The sequence below is a fragment of the Petromyzon marinus genome, chromosome 28 (assembly GCF_048934315.1).
Source record: "Petromyzon marinus isolate PM22_M1 ecotype Great Lakes invasive population chromosome 28, UKy_Petmar_22M1.pri1.0, whole genome shotgun sequence".
In the NCBI taxonomy this organism is placed as follows: domain Eukaryota; kingdom Metazoa; phylum Chordata; class Hyperoartia; order Petromyzontiformes; family Petromyzontidae; genus Petromyzon; species Petromyzon marinus.
This window is the reverse complement of record NC_133694.1, coordinates 3,627,328-3,654,012: the sequence shown is the minus strand read 5'-3', so window position 1 is coordinate 3,654,012 and position 26,685 is coordinate 3,627,328. Positions and strand designations below refer to the sequence as shown.

The following is a 26,685-nucleotide window of genomic DNA, read 5'->3' as shown; positions in this document are numbered from 1 at the left end:
GCAACGGGTTTATGATCCCAATGACCACACACATAAACCTCTAAATAGATTTTAACTCTATCTCATTCATTCGGATATTTCATCCGGTTAATATTTTGAGATGGGACATTTTTTTGCAATGGGTGTCCCACAGGGTGTAAAATTGGCAAATGTACATAGCAAAAACGCAATACAAGTAAATACACACAAGTTTTAAATCGATAACTTGTACTGGTAACAGAGGTTTTCCAAATCAGCTGCCTGCCGCTTAGCCCAGCAAAGGTTGGCAATTATGCACAACAGAACCACCCCGCTCACCCTGGTTTGCTGAGCAGATCCTGGCACTGACGGGGGCAGGTCGTCCGAGTGGTAAGCTTTCTTGAGCTGCGCCGGCGCGTACGCCGATGCCTGGTGCTGCCCCGGCGTGTACCCCGACATGGCGAGCTGCCCCTGCGGGGGCTGGTGGTAGGCAGGCGCCTGAGCCTGTGAGTAGGCCGAAGCCTGGTGCTGACCCGGCGGGTATCCCACCACCGGCGCCTGCCCGTGGGAGGGCAGCTGCTGCTGGTAGTCGAGACGCTGGGGTGGACGCTGCTGCTGCTGCTGGTGCTGGGCCGAAGGAAATGCCTGCTCTTGCTTTGGTGCGTAGTTCTGTGCTGCTGGTGGGCGCGGCATTGCGTTGCTCGTGTATCCCGGCTCCGGGTATCGAGCCGTACCTAGGGAGGCGCAGCGCGCGGACACACAACGGGGCCCAGCACGCGTTAGCAGCGCAACGACGCTGGAAATGTCGCCACTTCGTATTACGACGCAAATGGCCAGTAATGAACAGCACGATAGAAGGTGTAAAATATAACAGTTAATATTTAGTTTTAATTGAGTAAAGTCAGTCCTCAACATGGGTGGAGGAATCAATGGGAAGTGTAAACGGGTCAAGTAAACATAGTAGTAGCAATAGAAGCGTGATAAGGATGCGAGTGACCACCGGTGTGTGGAAGGTGATTGGAGTGAAACAGCGAGTGCTGGATCATCAATCGCCCTGGCTAATTTACGTTAATTCTATAAAGTGAGACGAGGTAGGAATATGGTGCTTCACCTAATGACAACAGTATTCCAAGAGTATTCCAAATGTTTCCTTTGTAAAGTAGTTAATTGTTAATAGTTAGAGGTGACTTGTGCGTGGAAAAGAAAGCCCAGCCATTTATCCAGATTATTTATGTGGCCATTCCACGAGAGGTCAGATGAGTATTATATTCTTGGTTCTTTCGGTAAAGTCACGTAGAAGGGACATAATAAAATACAAATAAAACAATAAATTCTCACGACGTTTCGATTGCAACACAAGCAATCATCATCAGGTGTGAAAACCACAGCAAGAAAATTTAAAACTAAATTTAGGCGAGATGAGGTTGTTTACAAAGTGAACCCGGAGGCTGTGTGGCGAGGTGGCGCGTCACCTGCGTTGTACGCTGTGCCATACGCCGGCTCCGCTTGCTGTCGGTTGGCCGTGTGCCCTTGGCCCTGGTCTCCGTACCGCGATCCATAGCCAGGATCCACTGGCCTCGCCGTCCCATAGGCAGACTGCACTTCTCCTGGCCTTTGCTGCTGCTGTTGTTGTTGCGGCGGCGGATGATGCTGTTGCGTCTGATGCTGCAGAGGCTGATGCTGAACCTCAGCCTGCCGGCTGGGAGGCAGGCGGTAAGTGTAGGGTGCTTCTACGGGCCGGCCGGGCCCGTACGTTGCCTGCGGCTCTCCTGGCCTCTGCTGCTGAGCAGAGTAAGCGGGCTCGGGCTGGCGGGCGGGCGAGGGCGCGTACACGGAAGCGGCCGGGCCCACGTAGCTGTGGCTGGGCTGGGCGACGCGCACCTGTTCGCATCACCAGTAACGCACGTCGTTGGCAACTGAGCAGCTCACTCATGAGGTTGTCATGATTGAATTTTTTTCACGATAAGATATGACAATTTTTGCAAGATCAGTTTCCCAGAAGTGAGCAAATGAATTTCATTCGTGCTTTGCGGTACTTCCAGTACAAACCACTGCACCACTGCGAAATCCCATAAAGTACAATTGTGTTTAAACGCACGGCATGAAACAAACAACGAATTGAGTGCTACGCCTGTATCGCCAGCGGTATCGCCATGTCTATGCCCAATTCGTTTTGCACTGTTCTGGTATTTTATACTACTTATGTTTTCATAGTGTGTGCTTTGTCAAGGACGCGTAAACAGTGCTGCATAAATAAAACTGCTGGCTGGTTTAACAAACCACATTCTTTAAATCACAAACCCATGTCATTAATCCATTCTCAATGTTTGCGCTAATCATTCACGGAATTGAAAATAAAAAAGCAGCCATCCAACAAGGCCGGCATGACATCATCACTCCATGCATTTCCGCCGGCTTTTGGCAGAGGCAAGTATGAGATAATGTTCTTAAATGTAAATTATGCTAATTATGAGTATTAATTTCATTATATATTATAATAGTAATTATTATCAGTTTCCAATCAACTTACCGACCAAGCGTAAGATTTCTGAACGGCCAACATAGTAACTCTTATTTACTGAAATTTACGAGAAATATTATCTTAAACCGAACATGGCACGACAATGTTGCGATGGCGATGTCATAAGTCGTCCCGAACTCTTCCCCCCCCCGCTCTGCCTAACCTTGCACCACGTCGTGCCTCTCCCCACCTGCACGTTGGTGGGCGGACGCGCCGGAGCCGTGGCGTACGACGCGGCCACAGGCTGCGGCTGCGGCTGTGGCTGGGGCCTGGCAGAGCGGCCGTTCGAGTACGCGGGGGGCGGCCCCGAGGTTGACTTGGAGGCAGCCACGGATGGAGAAGCCTGGGTGTAGGAGGCAGCCACGGTGGGCCGGGACGACGGTAAAGTGTTGGCAGTGGAGTCGGCGGCCGGAGGTGGGGATGGTAGAGTGCTCGAATACGTCTAAAAGGTAAAACAATAACACCACCACAGACACAGAAAACCTCCTTGTCAAGTGTGACCCATTTGCGTCGGTGTAACGCGTTGGAGTTACATATGCGGCCCAGGTATGCGTTACCTGGATAAATTACAATACCAACAATAAAAGAGACCAATTTATTCCAACGAGAGCCTGATTTTCTACGCGAGGACATAAGAGTAATTCACGTTAAAACGATGAACTCGGGGAAGTTATTAGCAAACATTTGAAATAAACGGCGGCTTGAAAATGTTTAACCGATTTTGGGAACGCCACTGAGAGCTGGATTGGCTCCCTTTCATGTACAGCGCTGAGAAGGCGAACTTTTGACCCGAAACCTGCCGCAGTCAGAGTTGTTGGTAACAGTAGAACTATTGTAACCTCCCGGCCAGTGCAAATGTATGCGTTTTGTATGTTTATTTATAACAATCGTTTTCATCGTTGTGTTACGCCTCTCCACGTCTTGTCGTTCATGTGGGTTGGTCGACCGTACACTTCACCACGTTGGTGAACTCACATGGGGGAGGGCAAATTGTTCCACGTCTAATTATATTATTAACATTTTGCATACTATAAGACCTCAACAAGATGCGTAGTTACATTTTCAGAAAGGTCTCACCGAAGAGGTATGGCCAATTTGTAATTGATATCTATTCCGAGCAATTTTTTTTTTTAACCACAATTACACATTTGTGTCATCCACTTCGCCTGCATGGCTCTCTCGTTATAAATAAAATAGCTCGGAGGAAATCGAAGTTTCACAATGAACATGCCCACGTTCTATTTTGAAACGGAGCTCACAGCTGAGCGCAGTTTTTTTCTGGAAGATTTTGCCTACGCATAACCACTGGGGCTTTAACATACTTAAAAAAGTTACGGAACCATAGGGACCCGACAATGCCTCATTGCATCCAGTGTGGTTTGTAGCTGGCAGTGGTGGCTACGCACGCCTGTAATTCGACAAGGGTTGGTGGATTGCACAAATGTTGCGAAACTCCCTTGCAAGTGCACGTGCAATTGTACGCTCTTGCTTTGCAGACTAAGTTGTTATATATATTTTGGAATATGCGATGCGTTCCAGTAGCCTCGTATTTTTCGTGCTAGTTGTACCATGTTGCTGCACGACCTTGCCATTGTGAACTTGACCGTGTACAGTTGTTTTTGGATTGTTTTGTTCCTGTTGTTGTTGTTGCTGTAAGCAGGTTATTACTACTGCGAGGTGTAACCAGGTCTTCCATCGAAAATTAGCATTTACTGCCTAATGCGGGGGGTTTTACCCACGCCAAAATTCAACCGAGTGAATAAAAGTTCGTACCGGTCGCGAGCGCGATGGGAAGGGAGAGTTGCTCTCCATGTCTGCCAGCATGTTGGTGAGTGAGTCGATCTCCATGTCGATGCTGGTCGGCCGATAGCCGGATTTCTTGGCGGTGCCCTGAACAACCGTGAGGAAGGTGGATAAAATAAAATCACGGACGGAGCGGAAAACCGAAAGGAATATGTCCGAGGGGACAATCCCGCTACGATGAGGTCTGCTCGTTTGCAGGTGCCAAACTGATTGCTGCGTCGTAGAACGATGGGAGATGGCGTGACAAGGTTCGCAGTGAGTCTTCAACCAGCAGTAGATCGATTATGGCTGATAATGTACTCAATTGCTGCGTTTACCCTCACATTCGGCTTGCGTTCCATTGTGAAAAATACCTCCCCCCTCAGTGGGGCATTCACCAGGCAAAATAAATAAAGAATTTAAACTGAAAAAAACTGACCACTACAGCGTGCAATAAATAAATAGCCAACTAGGTTTGCTAAATGGCCAAAGGCCATACCATTTAATCTGCTAATCTATAAATAAATTAGTCGGGCAAGGTGACACATGCCTGTAACACAGCACTCCGGAGGCAAGGGTGGCTGGGTTATGTTTACACGCGAGACTCCCAATCCCGCGCGGCTGAGAGGTGGCCAAAATATATCAGTGCCACGGCAAGCGAGTTCATAAAACCCGTTGATGCAGACCTTGGGAGTGCTATCCCCTGGGTTCTCCAGCTTCCTTTCAAGTGGAGCATTTTTCCTTTAAAAGGAAGTGGTCAAATATCCCAATTCAGAACCCTCTTGAGACTTGGTGGAGATTTCGCTGGTAAGAAAATTACATTTATCATTTTTATAATGGGTCTTGCAGATTACTGCTCATCAGATGTTTGAGATTTGGCCATAGGTAGCAACACAGTGGGAGGAAGTAGAGAGGCTATCGTTAGTGAGTGTGCAGTGCAGGCAGAGTAACTGCACCAGAGACCACAGGCCAGGCAGAGGAGCCCCAACATGCTGGCGCTTTACAGGGGGCTCCTCCCCCCCCCCCCTTCTCATTTCTTACACCAGTGGGGCCATGCCAACAAAACTGCTCTACAAATGTGAGATGCCGTTTATTACGACTTTAACATCACCGCAAAACACAATGCATCACCCATTAACCTCCACACCCCTTCATTCCCCTGTCTTCTCCCCTACAGAGGCAGACAGCTCCCCCTAACGAGTAAAACAAGTTGGCACCACTTTGCGGATGGGGCCTTTGCCGCAACGGGTGGTGGGTGGCACCGACCTGCATGCTGTCAGTCCACGGGTTGGCCCTCCCGGGGAGGGTGGCGGAGGCACCGGGGAGTGGTGGAGGTGGCGGCGGAGGGTAGTCCCGAGCTAGCGCTTCCGACCGGTAGCTCTGTTCCTCCGGAGGAGGAGGTGGGGGAGGTGGCAGACAATCACCTGCAAGGGAAAGAACAATAACGTATGTGTGAAAAGTCAAAAAGATGCAGTCCAGAAATGCTTTGCTCATTGCCAGTGCTGGTAGAAGGGCCTTCCAATCGTGGAAGCTCTAGAGGACCTCTATAGAGAGAATTAGGCCTACTCTTCCACACTGGCTAGACGTCTTGCAAGAGGTGAGACATAAAAGCACGTAACTCCACCACGCGTGGCAGTTTGAAACAACGGGCACATCTCTCAAATTCCTCCTGCGTGTGTCCACCCAGCAGTGTAAATGGGCACAACCAGTTTCAAACCCTCAATTGCAAATCCAGTGTGAGTGCGCTAAACCATTGCACAACGGCAACATCGCCATATTAAAAACTTACTGATGGTTAAATATCAAAAGTTTTGTGTGTGGCTTGGGTAGCTTCAACCATGCCCACGTTAGAGCAACGAGTCGGCACCACAGGGATCCTGGGTTCGAATGCTGGCAGCCATGTGCAATACAGCAGGGTGCCTATCACTGCACGAGAGAGAGAGAGAAATGAAAGTGCCTTCAGTAGAAAATCTGTGGTATTACGCTCCGGTGCCGTTCATGGACATGACGCTCTGGCTCATGTACGAGTTCCAGAACATAAGTGACCTTTTACATGATTCGCAATAGAAAACATGGCATGTCATTGCCAGTAAAAGCGAATGTTCGGTTAAGGACCTCTCTTGGATTGTATGGCTAATGAGTGTTTTTCGTGTGTGGGAGTACCTGGAGAAAACGCATTCAAAACACAACACTGCTCAACCTCAAATTGATAGGTAAAGCAACCTACTCGTTCCACTGCCTTCCACATGTTACATGGCCCTGTGGGCAACTATATTATGCACAGTACCTTCATCACAGCCTCTATGTGGAAGGAAACCAGAATACTCGCAGAATATACACACATACGAATGGATATTAATTATAACGATTAGTCTTATATCGCGCCGTTGTTCATGCAAGTTGTATAACCTTCATTTTAAAAGGTGAATTTATTATGTGCACGTATCACTACACTCGGCAAAAAACTCTCTGCACTATCCGCCAACCATTCTCCTCCACGTTAACGAATTGTAAGCAATCATTCGCCATGGGTGCCAAAAAAAAAATCCCACCCCCCACTGCCCTCATAAATGGTTTTGTCTGCGATAGAAATCACATACCTGTATAATAATGGTACAGTCTCTCGTACTTCCTGCTGCCTTGCATTCTCATTGGCCGCCCCTTCACTGTTGCCGTTGGGGCCAATATGTTTCCTGGCCCCAGTTTTTTTTCAATATTTAAGTTTCTCGTAACTCAGGAAAGTATCTCCAAAGGCGGTTCAAGTAAACTCAGAAAGCAGACAAGGGGGGAAGCGATGCGTGCCTGGCGCTTCCTGACAAAAATTCTCTTCGGTGAAATCGAGAAGGGAGATCAAGAAAATGAAGATTCTTTAGGAAACCTGTTGGCAGGCGGAAAAAAAAACCCACGCCTGCGACAGTTCCTGTAATCGGTTGATGCTTAAGAAGAAACGTACATTTCAAGAGATTGTAAACAATCCATTGTCCCTGCTTTGATTTTCTGAGTTCCTCTTGCTTTGATGGCACCGCTGCCAAACGCGCAAGCTTCCTTGTTCATCTTCTTGCCGACAATTATTTTCAGTCGTTATTAACCGCACGACGCCTCCTATAAAAAGTAGCCACAGTCACGGCATCGCTTGCTTCAAAGTTTGACATTTTTCGTTTAAAACGTCCTTTAGCAGCGTTGTTCTATAGAGCTCAGGGCCGTACAAAGTCCTGATCGGTATCCAACACAAACCTGTGTTGCCCTGGGTGCCAGGCGAGGCACCAAGTACCGGCCGATTCGACCCAGCGTTAAACACAACCTCCTCACACGTGTGTGTGTGTGTGTGCGCGCGCGACTCCGACAGAACGATGCCCTATTAAATATAGAACGCGTTGACGGTGGCTCTTTAAGGGCTGTGGATGCGATGGCGTGGCACATCAACAACACGAGCGCACACGCACGGGTGCACACACATGCCGGCCTCGACGGAAATAAACCGGGCGACGGGGAGAAGAAACACAAGACGTGTGAAGAAGGCCGACGACGCGCACTCGCGCGACCGTCCGAGTGCGTGCCCCACTTTGCGAGCCAAGGAAAATAAGTCATCCGTTTGAAATGTATGTACATGTTTGTTGAACTTCTTTCGCATCGTACATTGCCAACCAAGCTGATCGGAGGTGCGGGCAGCTAAACCAGGACATCTATCTGCAGATAAAATAAATACGTGCATGGCTGGCTCACTTTTGCAACAATGGGGCAGGCTGCCAGTTAACCATGGCGCGGTAAAATAGGGTTGACGGTGGAAGAGAAAGAGAGCTTTCAAACAATGCACACGCAAGGAATTCCATACCCGATCAGGCTATTCCCATTTCTCTCACTGCCTGCAAAGCCTCAGAAAGCGGCTACAAATACAGGAATCACTTAGTACAAACCTGTCATACGTAAAGCTATAAATTTTACGGGAAGCTCAACCAGGACACATGGGGAGTTGTTAGCCCCTCCCTCGAGCAGCGCCGCCCACTTTTTCAATAACCACGTCCACTCAATCGCTACCTCCACCCACACCGAGTGTCTTCTGTCCTTATAATTGTTGGCCCTGCCCACTGCTCATAGGCCCCACCTACTCCACTGCCAGCTCCACCCAGTTCGAAGGTAGCCTTGCCCTTTGCACCCATGAGCAAAAGTGAGATTTTTATTTATTTACATAAATGCTTCCGAAACCACCGGGATTATCCCAGCCAAACCAGTACAATTGTAGTTGAGTCCAACTGAGTCGCAGACGTTGTCTTAGGGAGCAACACGTTGTATTAAACTATTAGCACAACACTCTCTCGGGTGGTGACCACCCAACTAACCACGCTACAGCAGAACGAGACACGGTTCCACTATCCCGGTCCGGACCACAAGCTGGGTCCCAGACCGCGTGGCTAGAGGCTTCTTCAAGCTTGACGTGGATCTCCTGCCTCTCCAACAGTAAGAACCCCGAGCCCCTCAAAGGGCCCCCCTTATATCGGGCCGGGCTGGGGCTGGCTTCTCGATCTCTCTCGCCCTTGCCCGAAGGTTCTCGACAGTTCCCCCTGGACCATGTGACCACCCATTGGCCCCCTCCAGTATCATCCGGTCACATGTCCCCTAGTCATCCAGAATATTATGCCCCCAACGTAACCAGAGCTGGCTGACAATCTCTCGCTCTCTCAACAGGAGCCCGCACTGCACGCTGTGCGTGGTGCCACCGCGCTTAACTAGCGTTCACCCAAGCCCCCACTAGGGCTGGTACTACAACCCCATATCCGGGGTGTACACACAACAGTATACATCCCGCCGTGGCCTCGCAGGCCCGGCACCACACGGTGACATTCCCAGTCACGACACAATTGGCAGCTTTTAGTTGTGTGCTGTCTTGTCATATTATGGGCCATAATATATGCATTTCATCGCTAAAATTAAAATAACAAGAAATGGAATGAGGTCATAATGTAGAGCGGCAAATCGCTCAGATTCTGGGTTTGAATCCAGGCAGCCACCTGTGATTACATCGGGTTCTCAAGTGTAGCGAGTTGATGGTCTAAGTAAAGATGGTCACCAATGCCTACGTAAAAAAGCATTACATTAAACTTATCGAATTTGACGGTCATGCGATGAACAATTTCATTTGTATAGTGGGTGGGAAAGTGCTGCTGGTGACTTGAAACTACTTCGTATGTAGCTCTGTGATATGCACTTCTTTAACACTAAGGGATGCACTGCTCTGAAATGTGATCTAAATGGATGATTTATCATATGACATTATCCCGACAGCACAATGGAGGCAATTTATATATATAAAAAATATATATAATTTAAGTCCATGGGTCAGGTCTTCTACAAAAGCAGCCCCCCAACCTTTGACCTGCAGACCACCATCAACCCTTAATGTTATGCCGGGACATTATGCATCAACATTTTTTTCATCTCAATAAAAACTTCTCTAAAAGTGCTTGTGATATTTGATTTACAAAACATCCATAAAAGCAAATGACTTTTTTGCATTCACCAATCTGAAAAGCTGTGTAATGGACAGTTAAAAACCATCGTGCGTTGTGAAGAAGAAAATGCATCTCAAGTGTCTGCAAAACTTCTCGTGGACAAAAACTCGGATACTAATTGCAGAATGTAGCTGGCCAGCAATCAAACCCAAGCAAGTGGGATCATAAGTTGACTAACGACAGGCACACTGCTGCCATACTTGACGACAGTGCGGTTTTCATATGACCCCCCCCCACCGCCCTCTGCAGGAAATACTCGCGGTTGCAGTCACAATGGGTCCAACAATGCCGAGCGGCTGTATTCTAACCATGTCAGAGGTAAACTGTAGCTCTGACCGACATTCCTAGAGCGTGCCGTCACCAGATTTCACAACGTGGATCACTCACCAACGATTTCTAAGGAAATGAGGGCGCTCGCGAGAGCCGTTAACGCGAGACCATAACGGGCGTTCTTTCTTTACAAAACGAGCAGTGAGAAGAAACCGTAGAGATCACTGGGATCCCGTTAAGAAAGTAGGAGAGATCATTCGGATTTTCTTTGAACAAAATGCCCTGGTTATAGTCAAATAAGCCAAGTAACTAAGTGGCCAATACTGGCGTCAGTGCTAAGGTGAATACGTATATTTTTTTTACAGGCTTACAATTATAAAGTATAATGGAATATATATTTTTCAGTTCTTTGTCAACCAGTTGCCAAATAACTGCGTAGCTCATCTCAACTTAACCATAATGACCGAGTCCTAAATTCGTTTATACGAAAGAAAATAGAATGAACACACGTGTACTCTGTTCACAGCTAAAACTCACATTCATCAATAACACTGCTTTAAGCGAAAACAAATATACATATAATTGGCGACGTTTCAGACAATAGTTCAGGCGTATGATCAGTGGGCCAGGTCAAATGGTGACCTTTAAAGCAGATAAGGGCCGTTGCCTAAAACAACCGATTACAGTAATATGCCGATTCACGTCTCCACCTTTAACGTCGTTTCGCAAATAGGTCGTCGCTTTATTAGCACCGCTACTCCGATTTGCGTCGCCTCAACGCCCCACACTCGCGTCGCTGACAGCAAAATCGTCCGTCGCCTCCACCTACTACTGCCCCTGTAAATCGCTTTGATTGACGTCATTTCGATATTCGACGTTGCACCTTTCAGGAACGCATCCCCGACGTAAATCGGAATATTGCCGTATATACTTTTTTTATATATATAAAGGCAGTGTTATTGATGCACGCATTACGTTTTTGTTATTTGTGCTTGTGTAATCCTGCCATTGCAGTCTAACAATACAAGTATTTTTGGAAGGATGCATAACATAGCTATGCATCCTATTATCAATTCTCTCATGTATCTTTAATTTGAATAACCAGCACTTTGCCGGGGTGAAATTATTTATGACAAAACCTGGTAGGTTAAACAGATGCATTTCACATCCAGGCACCAGCCCGTTAAAACGAAATCACAGAATGCAACGAGACACCCTCGCATGGAACTGGACACCGGCTAGCAAGCTGACCCACTTGCATGCGAGGCAAGCCAGATAATAAATATTTAAACAGCGTTGCAAGAGAATAAACCCTTTTCAACTCCCCGATTCTGAACAATTTGGTCCACGGACCTACTGAACCTACTGCAAATCATTGGTTCTACGCAGCACATAGCGGGTGAGAAACGGAAACGTTATTTTTGCTTTGTCTGTGTATTTATTATGCAGAGCCGGGGAAAACACGAGCGGGGTAAAGTTTTCGTGACGGATGTGACATACGCACACATATTTACTGTGTCCGGCAAGACAGCCAGACCATATATAGGAAGCCCTGTGTGGCTGGGCTTGCAAAACCTGTCGTGGCACGCAACAACGCAGCACTTGTAAAGGCATCCCCCGGTTAGAGATCACGACTCGGTTTAAACTTAGCATTAATGTGTTGTTAAAAAAAAACACTCCCACTGCACATTCTTTTGCCATGTGTTTACCCGCAATTAACCACAACATGAAGCCCTTGGTACCATGGGATAGTTCATCATTATCATCGCCACCATCATCATCAGTAGAAGCAGCTAGCCATGGTTGATTCACTGCTGGATTAAGGTCTCCCCGCGGTATCACCAATTCACCAAACACCGGCAAACGAGCCCATTTCTCCTTGGCATGCATATTCGCAAGTGTGACATGTCCGTCATCTGGTCCAACACCAGTGGAGACTAGGCTCTAAGAAAAGCCGTCTCCGGTGTGGACCAATCAATTTCAAGGACAGTTCATATCATTATCAGTCGTCTCTTTTTGTTTGCATTTTGACTGCTTGTGTTGCGGTTATTGCAAACATGACCCCTTGTATAAAGGTGTCAGTTTTGGTGCCAGATAAAAGGGTAAAAACCTATAACTATATCTTGCTACTGGCAAAGGAGGTCTCATAAAGTTGACTTCGCCTAACGGTTTGATTCGTCTTCCACCAGCTTTAATCCACGTAACACAATTGCACTAGATTTGTTTGCATTCGGGTGACACCCATAAGAGAAGATGAAGGAGACTGCCCGACACAGTTCGATTAGGAAATGGCACCCCGAAAACACCCATCTCAAGAAATTTCCAGTTTTGGAATCTACAATTAATAGCGGAGGGCTCTTGACACACTAGCGGCTAAGGAGACAGACACAGCATGGGCACACAGGGAGGGGGCCCACGGGCTGCTGCTGCTGTGTAAGGAAGGCATTGCTTGTTACGTACAGTCCTGCAGGCGCACTCACATTCTTTACGACCATTTTGTTTGAAGACAATAACTTTCCTCGGAGCATTCAAGCAAGGCCGTACACACACACACAGGGCTCTCTCTCTCTCTATTCCACCGGCAGAATAGTTGAAGCGTGCAGAATGTAGCCCAGCTGACAACGAGCCGTTGTTCATTGCTGCACTCCTAAATAAAGTTGAATAAAAGATAAGTACCGAATTAAGAGAGGGTGGTCGCGCAGTATGAATTCGGGCACCGTAAGTACTGGGGAGCCAAAGGAAGGGTGAGGGAGGAGAAGGGCTGGTGCTGTATTTGAGGGCCATGTGTCAGACTGTCTATATTTGTGTTTATGTCTGCCACTACGCCTGTGTCTGTATCTGTGTATTTGTCTGCCTCTGTGGCTCTTCCATGTGCGTCTGTCTGCCTCTATACATCTGTTCCCCTCTCTCCGACCGTGCCTGTCTTTGTGTGTGCTCGCTAACAACACTTGCCCCAACAGTATAGAAAAGTTATACAGTGGATCTTTGTCTACCTATCTTTAGGTCGATGTCTGTCTTTATGTATTCATGTTTCCCTCTGTGTCTGCATCTGTCCGTCTCTGAGGCTGCGCGAGTCTCTCTCTCTCTATGCCTCCGGCTCTCGCTCCAAGTCCTTCTCGTTGCGTCTTCCTCTCACTGTGTCTTGTCTCTACATGTGTTTCCTCCCTCTGTGTTTACGCCTCCGGGAGTCCCAGAGCTCCCATCTGCACAGAGCTCTCTCCACTTCGTCTTGCCCTTGGGGCCACTCGTAACTTCCTTGGGGGGCCACATCTGCTCCGTTCCTCCCCACCCCTCCTCCTACTAGGTGAGATGAGTCTCACGCACAGACACGTGCAGACCCTGGTCGATTGCATTTCCAAACTGATGGGCAGCGGAGCAATGCAGGCTTGCGCGAGCGCAAATGCTGCTCCCCAGTGCCAGCTACTTCATTGATTATTTATAGAACGTTTGTGATTATGGGAAGTTTGGTTCAATTGCAGCGTCTCAATTAGCATGCCCGTCTTCTCACTGTGCATGTGAAAATTCACTGCGCCCACCCCTGACCCCCCCCACAACTCCCACACTCTCACAAATTTCATGGTTACGATTCGATCGAAGAATCAATCCTGTTTTTTCCTTGTTTGGAATGTCTCGTCTATAGGCGATGTTGTTTCTCGTCTGGTCTGTGACCCGGCTGCTTTCTAAGTGTGTACTGTCGTTGTTACTATTTTTCTTATTTCACCCGTCTTCTGCACTGGCTCGTCTGTGCTGTTTATATAATTTACACAGTACTGTGGTGTGCTACCATTTGCCCTTTTGTTTTCCCCATTCACGGTCTTATCCATTCCGCAGCCTCTAAGCCGAAAGGCAAAACACTGCATACCATTTGCCTCGCATTAGAAATACCACAAGCCATTCTCACACTCGTGTTTAAATGCATTATGAAAAGCAGAGCATGGGAACACACACTCTAATCGAAGAATTGTTACAGGCCTCTTCGACTCGCAGTACTATTTTCACTAACAGGGCCCCACCGATATCACAGCACATCGTATCTCACCCCACAAGTCTAGTTACAGAGCTTGAAAGGGGGGAGAGTAGTTGTAGTGAAGGGGGGTAAGGAAGGAAAGACGGACGGACGAGTAGAGGCGGTCTCTGCACCAACAAAAGCTCCCAATACCTGAGACGGAGAACTTCTCTTGAGCCGCGCAGCTTCGGTGGGACCCAGCGCTCGCTTACAACAAGACAAGACGCCGCCGCTCTGCGTCGGCCACTCGCTCCGAGGATCTCACGGAAAAGTGAGCTCAGGCGAGTGGGGGCAGCTGGATCCAGCAGCGGGTGTGGGTGAGGGGGTGTGGGGGATGGGGGTGGCGGTGCTGGTGGTTGTTGTGGTTGTGGCAGTGGCGGTGGCAGTGGTGCGCGCGCGCGTGTGTGTGTGTGGTGGGAAGTACAAGTGAGCTCACAGGAGGGCTTGGCACGGTATTTCTGAACGAACGCATGGACGACACAGCCGGAGGAATTTTCTAGCGGCGACGTTATTATGATTACTATAATTATCGTCACCTTCGTCATTTTGCTCACTGTCGTTTTCAGCATCATCGTTGTAATTCATTTTGACATAATGTTTAATGTCAAACTGTAAGGGCATAATTTAGAATTTCAGTGGCGTGTATTACGGGTTTTTTTTTCTCCACACACTGGAATGTCCCACTTGCTGCACCTACATTCGCCAGGTCTCCCTTGGGAAGAGAAACTTCCGCTCTTAGTAATCAGGCCTTTTTGACGCAGCCAGGAAGGGTCACCTATCTTCGCGTAGCATGTGGATGCTATAGTCTCCAGACTGATATTCTCGTGTTACTCTTCGTGATAAATATCATACAATATTTAAAACGAGAAAATGTTAACTAATGGACTCTTATCTAGTGATGTTATCAAAATATTTTTTTAATGTATACTCACAAATTCTAGATTTGAAGCTTTCGTGACTGCAAGGATTCACACTCTTTGGTTTTTTCGGTAAAGTCACGTAGGTAAAACAAAATAAAAATAAAAACAACTAAATCAAATCACGACGTTTCGGAGGCAACACAAGCTTCTGTCTTCAGGTGGAACAGTCACAACAAGATAGCTGCATCAAGTGATGCAAGTGATGCAGCTATCTTGCTGTGACTGTTCCACCTGAAGACAGAAGCTTGTGTTGCCTCCGAAACGTCGTGATTTGATTTAATTGTTTTCTTTTATTTTAATTTTGTTTCACCTACGTGACTTTACCAAAAAAACCAAAGAGTATACTCACACATTTTAGTATGGCGCTATTCACCGGTTGGAGATTCGTACAACCTTTAAACTGCTGACCCAGGTTTGAGTCCAGAGCACAGCTAATGTCAGTCTCCAGGTGATCTCTGAAATTGGTTCCCAGTACCCCTACACTTTCACTAATCCCCTGTGACCAGCAGGGTGAAGTATGACCTAACAACCCCCATGACTGACATGGCCTTTAACCAGCACTGTTTTTTACCAATGGGCTGTACACATTTTTATTAATCGTTATTATTTAGCTTAGTAACAACGCTCGTAGTTAAATATATGCAAAATGTTTTACTTTCAGAGAATTAAGAGCTTGAAACTTTTATTTATTTATCTCCGTAACTAGCCTCATCACATTTCCTTTAAAACAAATCCAGTAATTTAATAAGCACCCATTAAAGAAAGGAAACTTCAGAAGATTATCCATAAACCAACAAATTAGCTCATTGTATCACGTCTGAATCATAAGGCAGTGTTTGTGTCCATTAAGTGTCAACACAGCCAGCCGTCAGCATCTGTGAGTGGTCCTTGAAAGGCATGTCAACTGTAACAATGGGAAAAATCTAAAGCCAGATGATAATGGTGGTGGTGAGACTTGTAAGAGAAGAACTTAGAAATCAGGTTTTGACTTTTGCAACAATCGTGAGATCTAGCAGAAGGAAGCGATGGTGAGAGATGCTGGCATCAATGTGATAAGCCATGATGACCTCTTGACCTTGACCTAGTTTGTTGATTAGCGGTGGTGGCAAAGTATTTTTTTTAACTGGGGCTTTTACGCTACAGCCAACCGACCAGGCAGTCGGAGAAATGCCATTTGATAAAACGGACAATGTTATCTGAAGTTAAGGTATTTGAAGTTATAAAATCCCACAATGCGACAGGTCACTTGCTTTTAACAGTCAAACATTAATGCCTGGTTTGCAGACGACAACATGGAGGTGCGAGACCCTTCAACGACAACCTTTAAAAAAATATAACCAGCGCCATTAAAATAAAACGATCAGGGTTAAGAAAAGACAAATTCCTGTGCGCACGCATGCACGCACGCATGCACGCACACACGAGCTGCCTCCACCCTAAAGCCTGCCACCACAAGGCCCCTAAGATCCCTTCGCAATGTCCTAATAAGGGCATACGGGGAGACTGCAAGGCACAGGAAAGTTGCTGGGCAGGAGCAGCGAGGAGGAGGAGGCGGCGGGGGGAGTGGCTGTCAAAACTGCGTGCGTGCACAGACACAGGGCGTGCGTGGGTTTGCACGTGTGTGTTCACGTACGAGCATACGACAGTGGGGAGTGGTGGCATATTGGGTTTGCGCACTGCTCTCATAATCATCGTCTTCAGCCACGGTCAATCTGCTGTTGGATGAAGGCCTCACCAAGCTGCAGCAGCCTCTCACTGTCCTTCGATGTAATAGTCCAACACCTGAGCATGTTGAATTGCTGCAGAGTATTAACAGCAGACATGAAGAAACAAAGGCAGCTGAGCTTGGTGCAGTATACGTACCTCCCCATGTCCTGCCTATGTTAATCATAAGAATTATGTCATTTGTTTATTTGGGACATCACCGAGTCCGTAAACTTTTTCAGGGGAGGGGGGGATCCTGCATTAGAAAGTATGGCCGCTTATACTTGGGAGGAACGTTTTGCATTTCAGGAGGAAGCCGAGTACCTGGAGAAAACAACTCGCGCATTTGAGAGCATCACGCTCAAAAGGGCCACCACATGACGGTTCACGGCTCTGCTTGTTGAACTGCCATCCGCTGACCAATTCTCGAGCGCAGCGGTTGTAAGTCTCACCTCCGTATGATCCACCAACTCCCGTTTCCAAAACGCGAGCTAAGAAGCGCGTACCACCACGCCCGGCTGAGATGGGTGCTTGCTAACGGTGCCTGGTCATGGTGTGTGACGTTATAAGCCCATGTGTGTACGTGCGCAGCAGCAATATTTTGAAGTCCCGTACACTTAACGTTCATAAACAGACCGCGGCCCGATGACAGACTCCAGCCAACAGTGCTGAATTAGCGATGGTCTACATAATTCAACTCAGCGGTTCCGCTTAGATCAAGTGCCATCACTTCATTTAGAATAACTTACTCATTCACGTGCCTACGAACAGAGCAATCCCTGTTCGCTTGCTCAAATCAGATATCTTAATTCTAGCAAGACTGAGCCTGGTTAGTTGCTGTACTTGAATGGGAGACTGTCTGGAAATACCAGGCATTTGTTAGGCTTGGGCTACGAGGTGGCCATATAGCAATGTTTAATACATTTGTATGCAGCTTTGAGTGTCACCCCCGTTGTGCGCGTGGTCGGTTTGCTCCGTGTACTAAAAATGTCTTCCCACATGCCAAACGGTCATTGACAGAACTGGTCAAACATACCGAAGCAGCAAACAGAGACACTCAACAATGCTTTCCTTAGTAAATAAAAAACACGATTGTTATTATTACTTTACAAAATGCCATTTCACTTTTACTACTAACTGCAGGAAAGCCAGGGCAGATCTATAACATGACACCTTCAATTGAGATCAATGGCTGTTGTTTCCTACAAGTCGCCCGGTCTCATTTCCATGCATTATCGCATGCCTCGCTCCTTTTCAAGTGTATTGCATTACTAAATAAGGCTTCCATTTTTTTCACCCATATCTGGGCCAAGCATTCGAACAGAGACTCCTATTCACGCCGGAGCTCAGACGATGAGTCAAAAGCTTTATCACAAGCACACTACTTATGTGGAAAGTGTGTGTGGGGGGGGGGCCTTTAAATTATTTCCTTTTATAGCCACTCACTGCAGCAGCACGAGCAAAGAGAAAACCACTCGCACGCAACGTTCTGTAAAAAAATTAAATATCTCGAAAATATACTTTCTTCCCATGTTTAAACGCCTGGCCACGTGTATGCGAAACGCAATCTTTGGGGTGAAGCGTGTGTTTGAAAAAAAATGCAAAACCGACAAACGGCACCTTAAAAGTCGGCTCCTGCCACCAAAGCATTTCCTGCAACCGACAGCGGTATGTTTTTGAAGCGGGAGTGGATGTGGCGGTGGGGGGGGCCCTCACTGCCTTTCGGAATGCATTTGAAGTGACACGTGGGGGGGCGGGCGGCTGCTATTCCGTCTGGAATGCTTTTTGCATCCAGTGAGGATGGTCTGATTTTGTTATGCACTCGTCTTCACGTGAAAACCTAAGGCAGGAGGGCAAAGCAGAAGTCAAAGACGAACGTGGCGGTGTGGGATGGCATCGAGGGGCAGACCCTGCTCAGTGCGGGACGTGGGACATCGCGAGAGCTTGCACCGAGAGGGAGCGCTGGCATACGTTGACCCGTTTGACCTCCGAACTCGGAGCCGACAGACGAATGAATGGATGGTTGCCTTTCCGCTGACCAATTTTGTTGGGTTTTGTGATAACGCAGTTATGTCACCAATGTAAATATTGGTCCTAATCGTTACCCCTGTTGTACTTAAGCTGAAGTAATGTGTAAATAAATCTCTATTTGAGTGGATAAACACTGGCGGTCAGTACCACACACAGAGAATGTGCATATTCCACCATTTGGCTTTTGAGAATTCACATTTTATCTTTCCGTATCTCCCCAGTCTCCTTATTTCAAGTGGCCACATTTACATTTGACCAGAATGAACAACTTTTGTAAACATTTCCCCAAGGGGCAATTGGATCGACCAGTCAGACCCACACACATGAGAATGCAAGGAAACCCGGCTGTCAACCAGACGCGGGCCCACGGCAGCCTTCTCAAATCACGACTGCCATTTCGCAAATGCCGCCTTTTAAGGTGTGGAATTTTCTGTAAACAAACAGTGGTGGCAGGGGGGGGTCGGGACCAATGTTTTTCTTGAAAACGTTGCATTAATGCATTCTGGCACTTCACCTGATAATTTCGAGCCCAACTAAATAAAAGATAAAATAAAGCAATTGCGTATACAAGAAAAAAAGATGTGTCCACATGGCCCAAAAGTGCTCGCGGAGCCAATAGTGGAAATTCCACAGTCCTATGGTAGGGTCCAGTTTCTCCACCAGACGAATACTGCCGACTTCCAATGCTGGGGTTCAGCAGCCAATGGGTGGTACTCATTTGATCGACCCTGAAGAAATAAGCATTGAGCGGAGCCCAATCGACTCTGGCCAGGATGTGAACCTACGGTCTCAATAAAGGAAGCGACGTTTCTCTACTAGCAAGAGCTATAGTCTGGCCATAACAGCTGCTATAATATGCGTAACCACCGCAAAGAGATAGAAGACGTAACATTGTTGAAGATGGCTACTTTGGTTTAAATTTGAGTGAATGTGATGAAGCACGAAAGAATAACGAAAGCACGATGTGGGTAAGGATTTTTACCCCCCCCACCCAAACCATTCCTTCCTGACGATTCGATGAAATGCTGCGATTCGCGGTCCAAACACCCAAATACATACACAATACCGACAAACTGGAAAACCCCCGATTCGTACAAACGGTTCGATATATGTATCATAATGCACTCCGGTCACTCACTCACCTCACTGGTGGTCAGTCGCCTCCTTATCACACGACTATCATCATGGTGACCGTTTCCCATGAACCTCAATTGTTCATTTCCCCACCAGGCCCGGTGGCGGATCCAGGGGAAGGGAGGGGGCATTATTTGGCCCCATACTTGAGATCGAAAAGGGTTGACATTACGGGACACCACCCCCCACCCATCCAAACCTTGAGAAATTTCTAGATCTGCTGCTTCAGACTTATTGTTTAGTCTGGTTAAAGAGGCAGGTCAAAGCACGTCTCTCCTACTGCTTCTTTCCTTGCACTGCACGAATTTGGAATTCACTCCCCACACCCCACCCCCGTCGCCTCGTGTCCCAAGTTCTCATAACCTAGCTCAATTCAAGAAGAGCATCAACTCACATCTATGATCCCATTACCGATGCTCTGTGTATGCCGACCGCTTGGCATTGAGTCTTTGTGCCTGTGCTCAACTGTGATAAAAAGAGCTACGGAATCAACATGATGCAATGTATCACAAAAATCCTTTTTCAGCGGAATATCTCAACGAGAGTGCACCGTTTACATGTAGGTGGTCCATCTTTGGTTTTGTTTACAGTTGGATTTTTGCTAAATTATGTTTTCGCAAAGGGGCCCCCCCCCCTTTTATAATCTCATCCACCATGGGCAAAGTGAGCAAGCGGCATGACCTCTTGTTTGACATTTGTGACCGTGGACTCGGCATGCCCAAAATTGGGATGCCGCATTTACATTCTCAGTTACAACACCTTGGCCAAGTGTCAACTATGGGTACCATCTGTCAAAAACAAAAAACTTCCATTTTTGGTCCGATTTTGTCAGGGGGGGGAGAAGGGAAAAACATTTCAAGGAGCAGAATAATTTTACCCGACTTAGAAAAATTACAGCCCACAGTTTGTGTTTCCTCATCACTCATTATAACCTATGAAGTCACCTTAAAAACATGTTTAGAGCTACATAATATAAATATCCTATAGCCATTACGGTCTACAGTTTCAACGTGTTGTTTTGTCACGACAGACTAGTAGGGGTGTAAAAATACACCGGACCATCCCCTGGCGATTTTACCGAATTGTCGAGTTGCAATTCGATTGAAGAACAGATTCCCTATAGAACATGGGTAGTGAATATAGCGAGCCCAAGTGGCTGCAGTGGGTGACGTGAGCCCCATCGAATACGGCACGTACGAATCGAAAAACATTGACCGATGCCCACAATTTGATGCACGTATCGCGAGTTCAAGCAAGGGTGTGTATCGACGAACACAGGCATAACTACACCCATACAAAAGCGGTCGTCTTTTGGGGAGAAATCAAGAAGGAAATTTCGTCAAAGCACCAAAATGGGTGAACAAAAACGAATCTCACCGAACACACCTTACAACTCGCCTCGTTATCCACACGCGGAATGCAAAACAGATGAAGATTCCAGCAGTGGCTTGCCGGCGGGCGTGGAATTTTAACTGTAGGCTAATTGCGCTAAACCAGGCCAAACAACGCTTACAGTTGCTGTACGCGAGTCCACAGCCTGCGGGACTATCTTTGTTACAAAGTAGCAAGCCGGCGCACTAAGAAAAGCTTCCGTTGTATTATCCGTACGCGAGTTTACACGTGTGTTCTTCTAAGGCACGCATGCTTTTGTCTTTCAAGCGTTTTGTTTCAAATTTTGCCCAAAAAAAAGACTGCCAAAGATACTGGCGAATTGAATTGTTAAGCGGTGCAGTAAGTTTTATAGCAATTGGTTTAGGGCTGTAATTTTATTGGAAATATAAAAAGGGTCCTTTTCAATGAATGGACGGAGTAAGAGAGACGGGCTGGTATAATGCTTCCCAGGCTGAGCAAGAAGTCGCCTATTGGCTTTCGTAAACACTTCACAAATGGTATCCGTAGTTGCTATGCAAGGCTGTGTCATTAGCAAATAAACATTTAAAATAAACAGTGGATTGCAAATGATGTTAACTGGATGTGGAACCATGCCGAGAGCCAGATTAGCGCCCCTTTCACGGACAGCACTGCAAAGGGAAAATGTAACCTGAAGCCGCAATCAGAGTTATGCTAACAGCAAAACTATTGCAAGTCAGGCTTCTAAAATGTATTTTTATATTACCGGTAAATACATAAAAACGGTTACCCATTTACTAAAAACATAGAAATTTAAGGCAATGAACACAAGACGTTATGCCTTTTTTAAAATGATAAATTAAGGGAGTTGCCGTGGTGTGATGGTTAGCACTGGACTTGAAATCCAGCGGCCGCTGGTAAGATTTGATTACGAGGCGTAGCAGCTGAAACAATGAGGAAGGAGGTTTCTTAAATCCCCCCCTGCTGCTTCTGTCCAACCAGTAGAAGAGAGGGCTAACAGCACAGTTGAATTGATGGGCAGGATGCGTGTGGTGGGGTAAAGTGTGGGTACGCCCACCTCTTCCGAGGCATAATTTGTATTATTATATATTTGCCGCAGAACATACCAGAAAATCTCCCATAATCCTTCCAGCAATTTTGGGCAAAGGGGCTTGGACACGATCCAAAGCATGTATCCATGATGGTGCCTGTACAGCGCATCGCATGAGCGAGCGATTGAAACCCAAGCATGCGTTCGTACACTGGCGGTCTACATGTGTTTTGGCGTTATATACAAAAGTAAGGCACATGCGCACGAAACACTGAAAAAAAACCCGCACACATTCCTTGGAAAATTTGCGCGAGCTTATTGCAGAGCCTGCATAAAGCTGTCGCTTCCCCCCCCAATGCCGTTAAAAACGCCTCGCGATGATCAGGCACGGGCAATGTTTCAGAGATTGCTAGAGTCGCTTGCGGAAGTCTCATTTGTAGAACTGTTCGTTCAATTAGCTTGTATTTGGTCCTTGAATATAATTAATTTACAGCGTTGTGGGATGCTATTAGCACGAATGACACTGTATAAAATCAAAGTATCATTATTATGTGCGTGTAACATAAATCATAAGATTCATGCATGCCCAATAAAATGTGTTCATAACTATGCATAGCAACTGATTTTGATCCGTGGCTCGGGACTTTATTACAGCTGGTAAGGCCCATTAAATTAAGCAGCTCTGTTACAAGGACGACCACAGCCAAAGACCGTCAGCAGTTGCGGCAGTTACAGGGCATTGCTGTTACATAGACTCAGAGAGATCCGTAAAGTTACACTGAGACTAATAGAGTTATAGAGAGAAACCACAGAGGTTACATTGAGCCTCATAGACCACAACCCAAGACTGTCGCTGACAGTGGCGGCAGTTACAGGACACTGCAAAGGGGGAATGTGCAACTAACCAGAGCAAAACAAAACTTGTTCACATTAAATCCATGCCAAGAATTACTGCAAACAGGATAAACAACAAATAGCGCTTAAACACAAATAAAAGTGTCAAAAATCCCATCACAGACGTTTGTAAATAAACTGTATATACGACCTCAGACATAAGAGCTTAGTCATAAGCATTCAGGGCAATTGTGGCAGAGGTATGACTAATTACATACCGAATACTCTCCCATGGCCAAACTGACATATGGCTGCTATCTCTCTGGATCCCTTTGCAACAGGGCAGTTAACATCAAGGGTTATCATTTATGTATTTACATACGCTTGTTTACCCATAAATGCCTCACCAAGTCTCAAGACTATTTCAGGAGGGTCCTGTCAAACTTTCGTAGCATGGGGTGCCAATGTTAATACGTCCAATCCCAATTGAGTAATTTGCATATTGTTTTTTTTTCAGCAACGGAATGTTTGGACCAACAACCAGTTGAATGGGTGTGTTTCACAGCTTCTGGGAGTAAACCTGAGAACCCAGAGGTAACCCATCGCAGAACAGGGGGATGCCAAACTCCGACACAAAAAGGCACCCTGAGTCAGGAAACGAACCCAGGCCGGAGGCATGTGTGTTATCACCGTGAACACCCTACTGCTGAAGGGGATCTCAGAAGTAGTTCTGTTATAGCTCCTTCCTCAGGCTTTACATTTAAACACGGGGTGTCACACTGCTCATCGATTTATTGCTGTGCCACAAAATCTTATCCCCTTACCCAACAAACTCCTCTTGCATTACCTGTGCCGCCCTTGTAGGGGTTGTGCTTGGGTTTGGGGGCGACGGGGGGTCCCGGCCGCTGGGGTCCCGAACCCACGGGCGCCGAGCAGGACAGCGCGTGCTCGCCCGGCACAGAGGGGAACGCGTCGTGCTCCACCTGCACCAAGCTCAGGGTGACGGTGTCACCAACGCCGCCTGCCGCAACAACGCCAGTCGCGTTCTTCGGCGAGATCCAGGTCGGTCCTGACATGGTCCCGTGGTTCTTGCTCTTGGTGCCTTGCCAAGCGAGGGAGATGAGAAAACAAAAATTATTTGCCAGGCTAGAAAGTATAACGGTGGCAAGGATGGTGCAGTGCTAATGCTCATGGCCTCGCAGCAAGAAACGCTTGGGTTCAATTCCTGACGCGGGCGCCTATTTGTGTGGAGGTTCTATCTTCTTCCCCCATTCTGCATGGGTTCCCTCTGGGTTCCCTCTGGGTTCCCCGGTGTTTTCCCATAGCTAAAACAAACCAATGTAACTGGTGTTGGTCAAAACATCCCAATGCTGAAAGAACATCGACAAATTACTCATTTGGGATAACACAAAGCAGGATCGCCCGATGACACAAAAACATGGGACCCTCCTAATAAGAGTCTAGGGAATTTTGTTACTGGCTAAAGAAACATCATCATCATCATATTAAGTGAATACAAAAGTCGAAAGGTAAAAGGTGCAGTTCTGCATTTGCTTTTCCACGCCGCTGCTGGCAGAACAGCCTTTGTCAGAGGGAGCTCTTTGGAATCCTTCCACAGAGTATTTGGCATCCTCTTCCACACTGGACAGACATCGTGGAACAGGTGAGAGTACCCACAACGATAACCCACCAAACACGACACGTCGATTGACTAACGCCACTACATTTGACCCCTTATATTTCAATAAGTCCGGCACAGAGCACAAACCGCGACGCAGGCAGGGTGTACAGAAATAGGTATTGAACTATGCCCCTAGGTTTAGATGAGGTAGGGCAGATTTGGGTCTCGGCCCCACCCAAGTGGGGATTGACACCACCATTTCGTTAAAAGGTTGATAATCCGATTCGGCGATGCCAGGGTCGTTCTAAGAACCCCATATATCCACTCCCCCGAGTCTCATGGTCATCACAACTTGCAGCGAGGCATTGTCAGTTTACAAACGTAAAGATTTGAGGGTCAGGGTTTTTATGGTCCGCTTGGCGGCAAATGCCCACCTAAAAAAACAGACGCTTGGATCTGGGGGGGGATTGGCGGGGGGGTTCTCGCTTCGAGACGGAATCTACACGAGACACCCACGCAACGCTTATTGCAGAGGTTTCACGGTTCTAAAAAACACGCCGGCTGCTTCAACAGACGTCAAGGATTGCGCGACGCCTTTTGCAAGAGCAGGCCATTGTGCATGCCAGCGTCGTGGCCCAAATTGCCAAATGTGACCTGCAAATGACTCAACCGGCATTATATATAGCAAGTATACCCCCCCACCCTCCCCTACTGGAAGACCAGAGACTTAGATATTATTGGCACTGGTTTCTTACAACTTGTCTGTGGTTTCCTGCCGGAATGTGCGAGATGGACCGAATGGCCAACCGCGCCCCCGCTCTCTCGCTAGTAAACCTTTCCCTTCCGTGGTTCTGCTTTACAGCAATGAGGTGCCTATAAGGTGCAGCACGGCAAGTAGGCTTCTGACAGGCTATCTGCAAACAAAATAAATCACGGCACTGTGTGGTGGACTGATCAACTGCAGCAGAGGCCGGATACGAGCACAATTTTCATATGAGCAACGGACGCTTACATTTCATTGGTGGCAGATGGCAAAGGGGACTTTCTGATTCAAGCACACTATTTCATGTACAAGCACGGCTCGCCTCAACTCCATCACAAGGGCTGTGCTTATATCAGGTTTGGACTGCAAAAGTTATGCAATCTCTCTGCCCTCTCTCTACTACGAAGGGCCATTGCCCAAACCATTACCCTACTACATTGTATACTTTTGCCTGTTGTGAAGCTGTGTTGTTGATGATGATGGCCAAGCTTTATTTGAAATCTATTAAAAGTTTCCACTTCATGGGTAGGCTTTCGCCCAGAAATGCAGCACGAAACAAAAAAATAATAATCCCTTTCGACCCTCGTTCTAAAGAGTCCCTAAGTCTTAGTGAGGATTTTCTGTGCAAGAATGCATAGATATAAATCACAAAAAAAAGCTGTAAGATAGCTACCGGTAGGAATTTAAGACAGCTTTGAGAACAGATCCCTGTTTTTGATTAAACTGCAAATCAAGATTGCACGGTAAGCTTTGTCAAATCACAGCAAAGGAGAGTTGTGATATCGCTGCAGTAATCTTATGCGCGCAGTAATGTTATATACTTTGCAAAAGAATGCGTCAATTTATAACTGCATTGGCAGATCGCTCCCGATGGTGATTTTCAATTCTTATTTCTCCATAATGGAGCTTCAACATTGTTGGGACAGTGTGTACCGAAGCTGTGCATCCTCGCATCTGTAGAAAAGCAGCACATTTCTTTGTTGGTCCGTGTCTAACTTGAGGAAAATTATGACGATCGCCAAGAACTAGAAATTCAGCATGTTCATCAATAACACTTCCTTAAATGTAAAAATAGATAATACTTTTGAAGGCAGTGTTATTTACAAATATGTTGAGATTGTTCGGTGTGCTTGTTGACCTCAGCCCAAGCAGCAGCAAACAATTTGTAAAAACTAGGGTTGCTGCAATACAGCAATATATTGTACCATCACCAGCCCATGATAATAGTATCGT

At 46.9% G+C, this 26,685-nt stretch overlaps 1 protein-coding gene across 5 annotated transcripts in view; it reads right to left on the bottom strand.

The window, feature by feature from the left end:
* Positions 1-26,685, bottom strand: part of LOC116946914 (lipoma-preferred partner homolog) — a 53,068-nt gene that overhangs the window by 17,068 nt on the left and 9,315 nt on the right. For 4 of the 5 annotated variants that reach the window (XM_076070266.1, XM_076070262.1, XM_076070264.1 and 1 more), the window contains exons 2-7: positions 23,916-24,170; positions 5,528-5,685; positions 4,253-4,369; positions 2,670-2,921; positions 1,431-1,839; positions 298-692 (exon numbers count right to left, since the gene is read on the bottom strand). In XM_076070266.1, coding sequence (XP_075926381.1) covers positions 298-692; positions 1,431-1,839; positions 2,670-2,921; positions 4,253-4,369; positions 5,528-5,685; positions 23,916-24,144 — 1,560 coding nt within the window. In that variant the 5' untranslated portion in view covers positions 24,145-24,170. Of the gene's footprint in view, positions 1-297; positions 693-1,430; positions 1,840-2,669; positions 2,922-4,252; positions 4,370-5,527; positions 5,686-6,861; positions 9,981-23,915; positions 24,171-26,685 lie in introns of those variants that run through there. The other variant, XM_076070265.1, reaches the window with a different exon arrangement.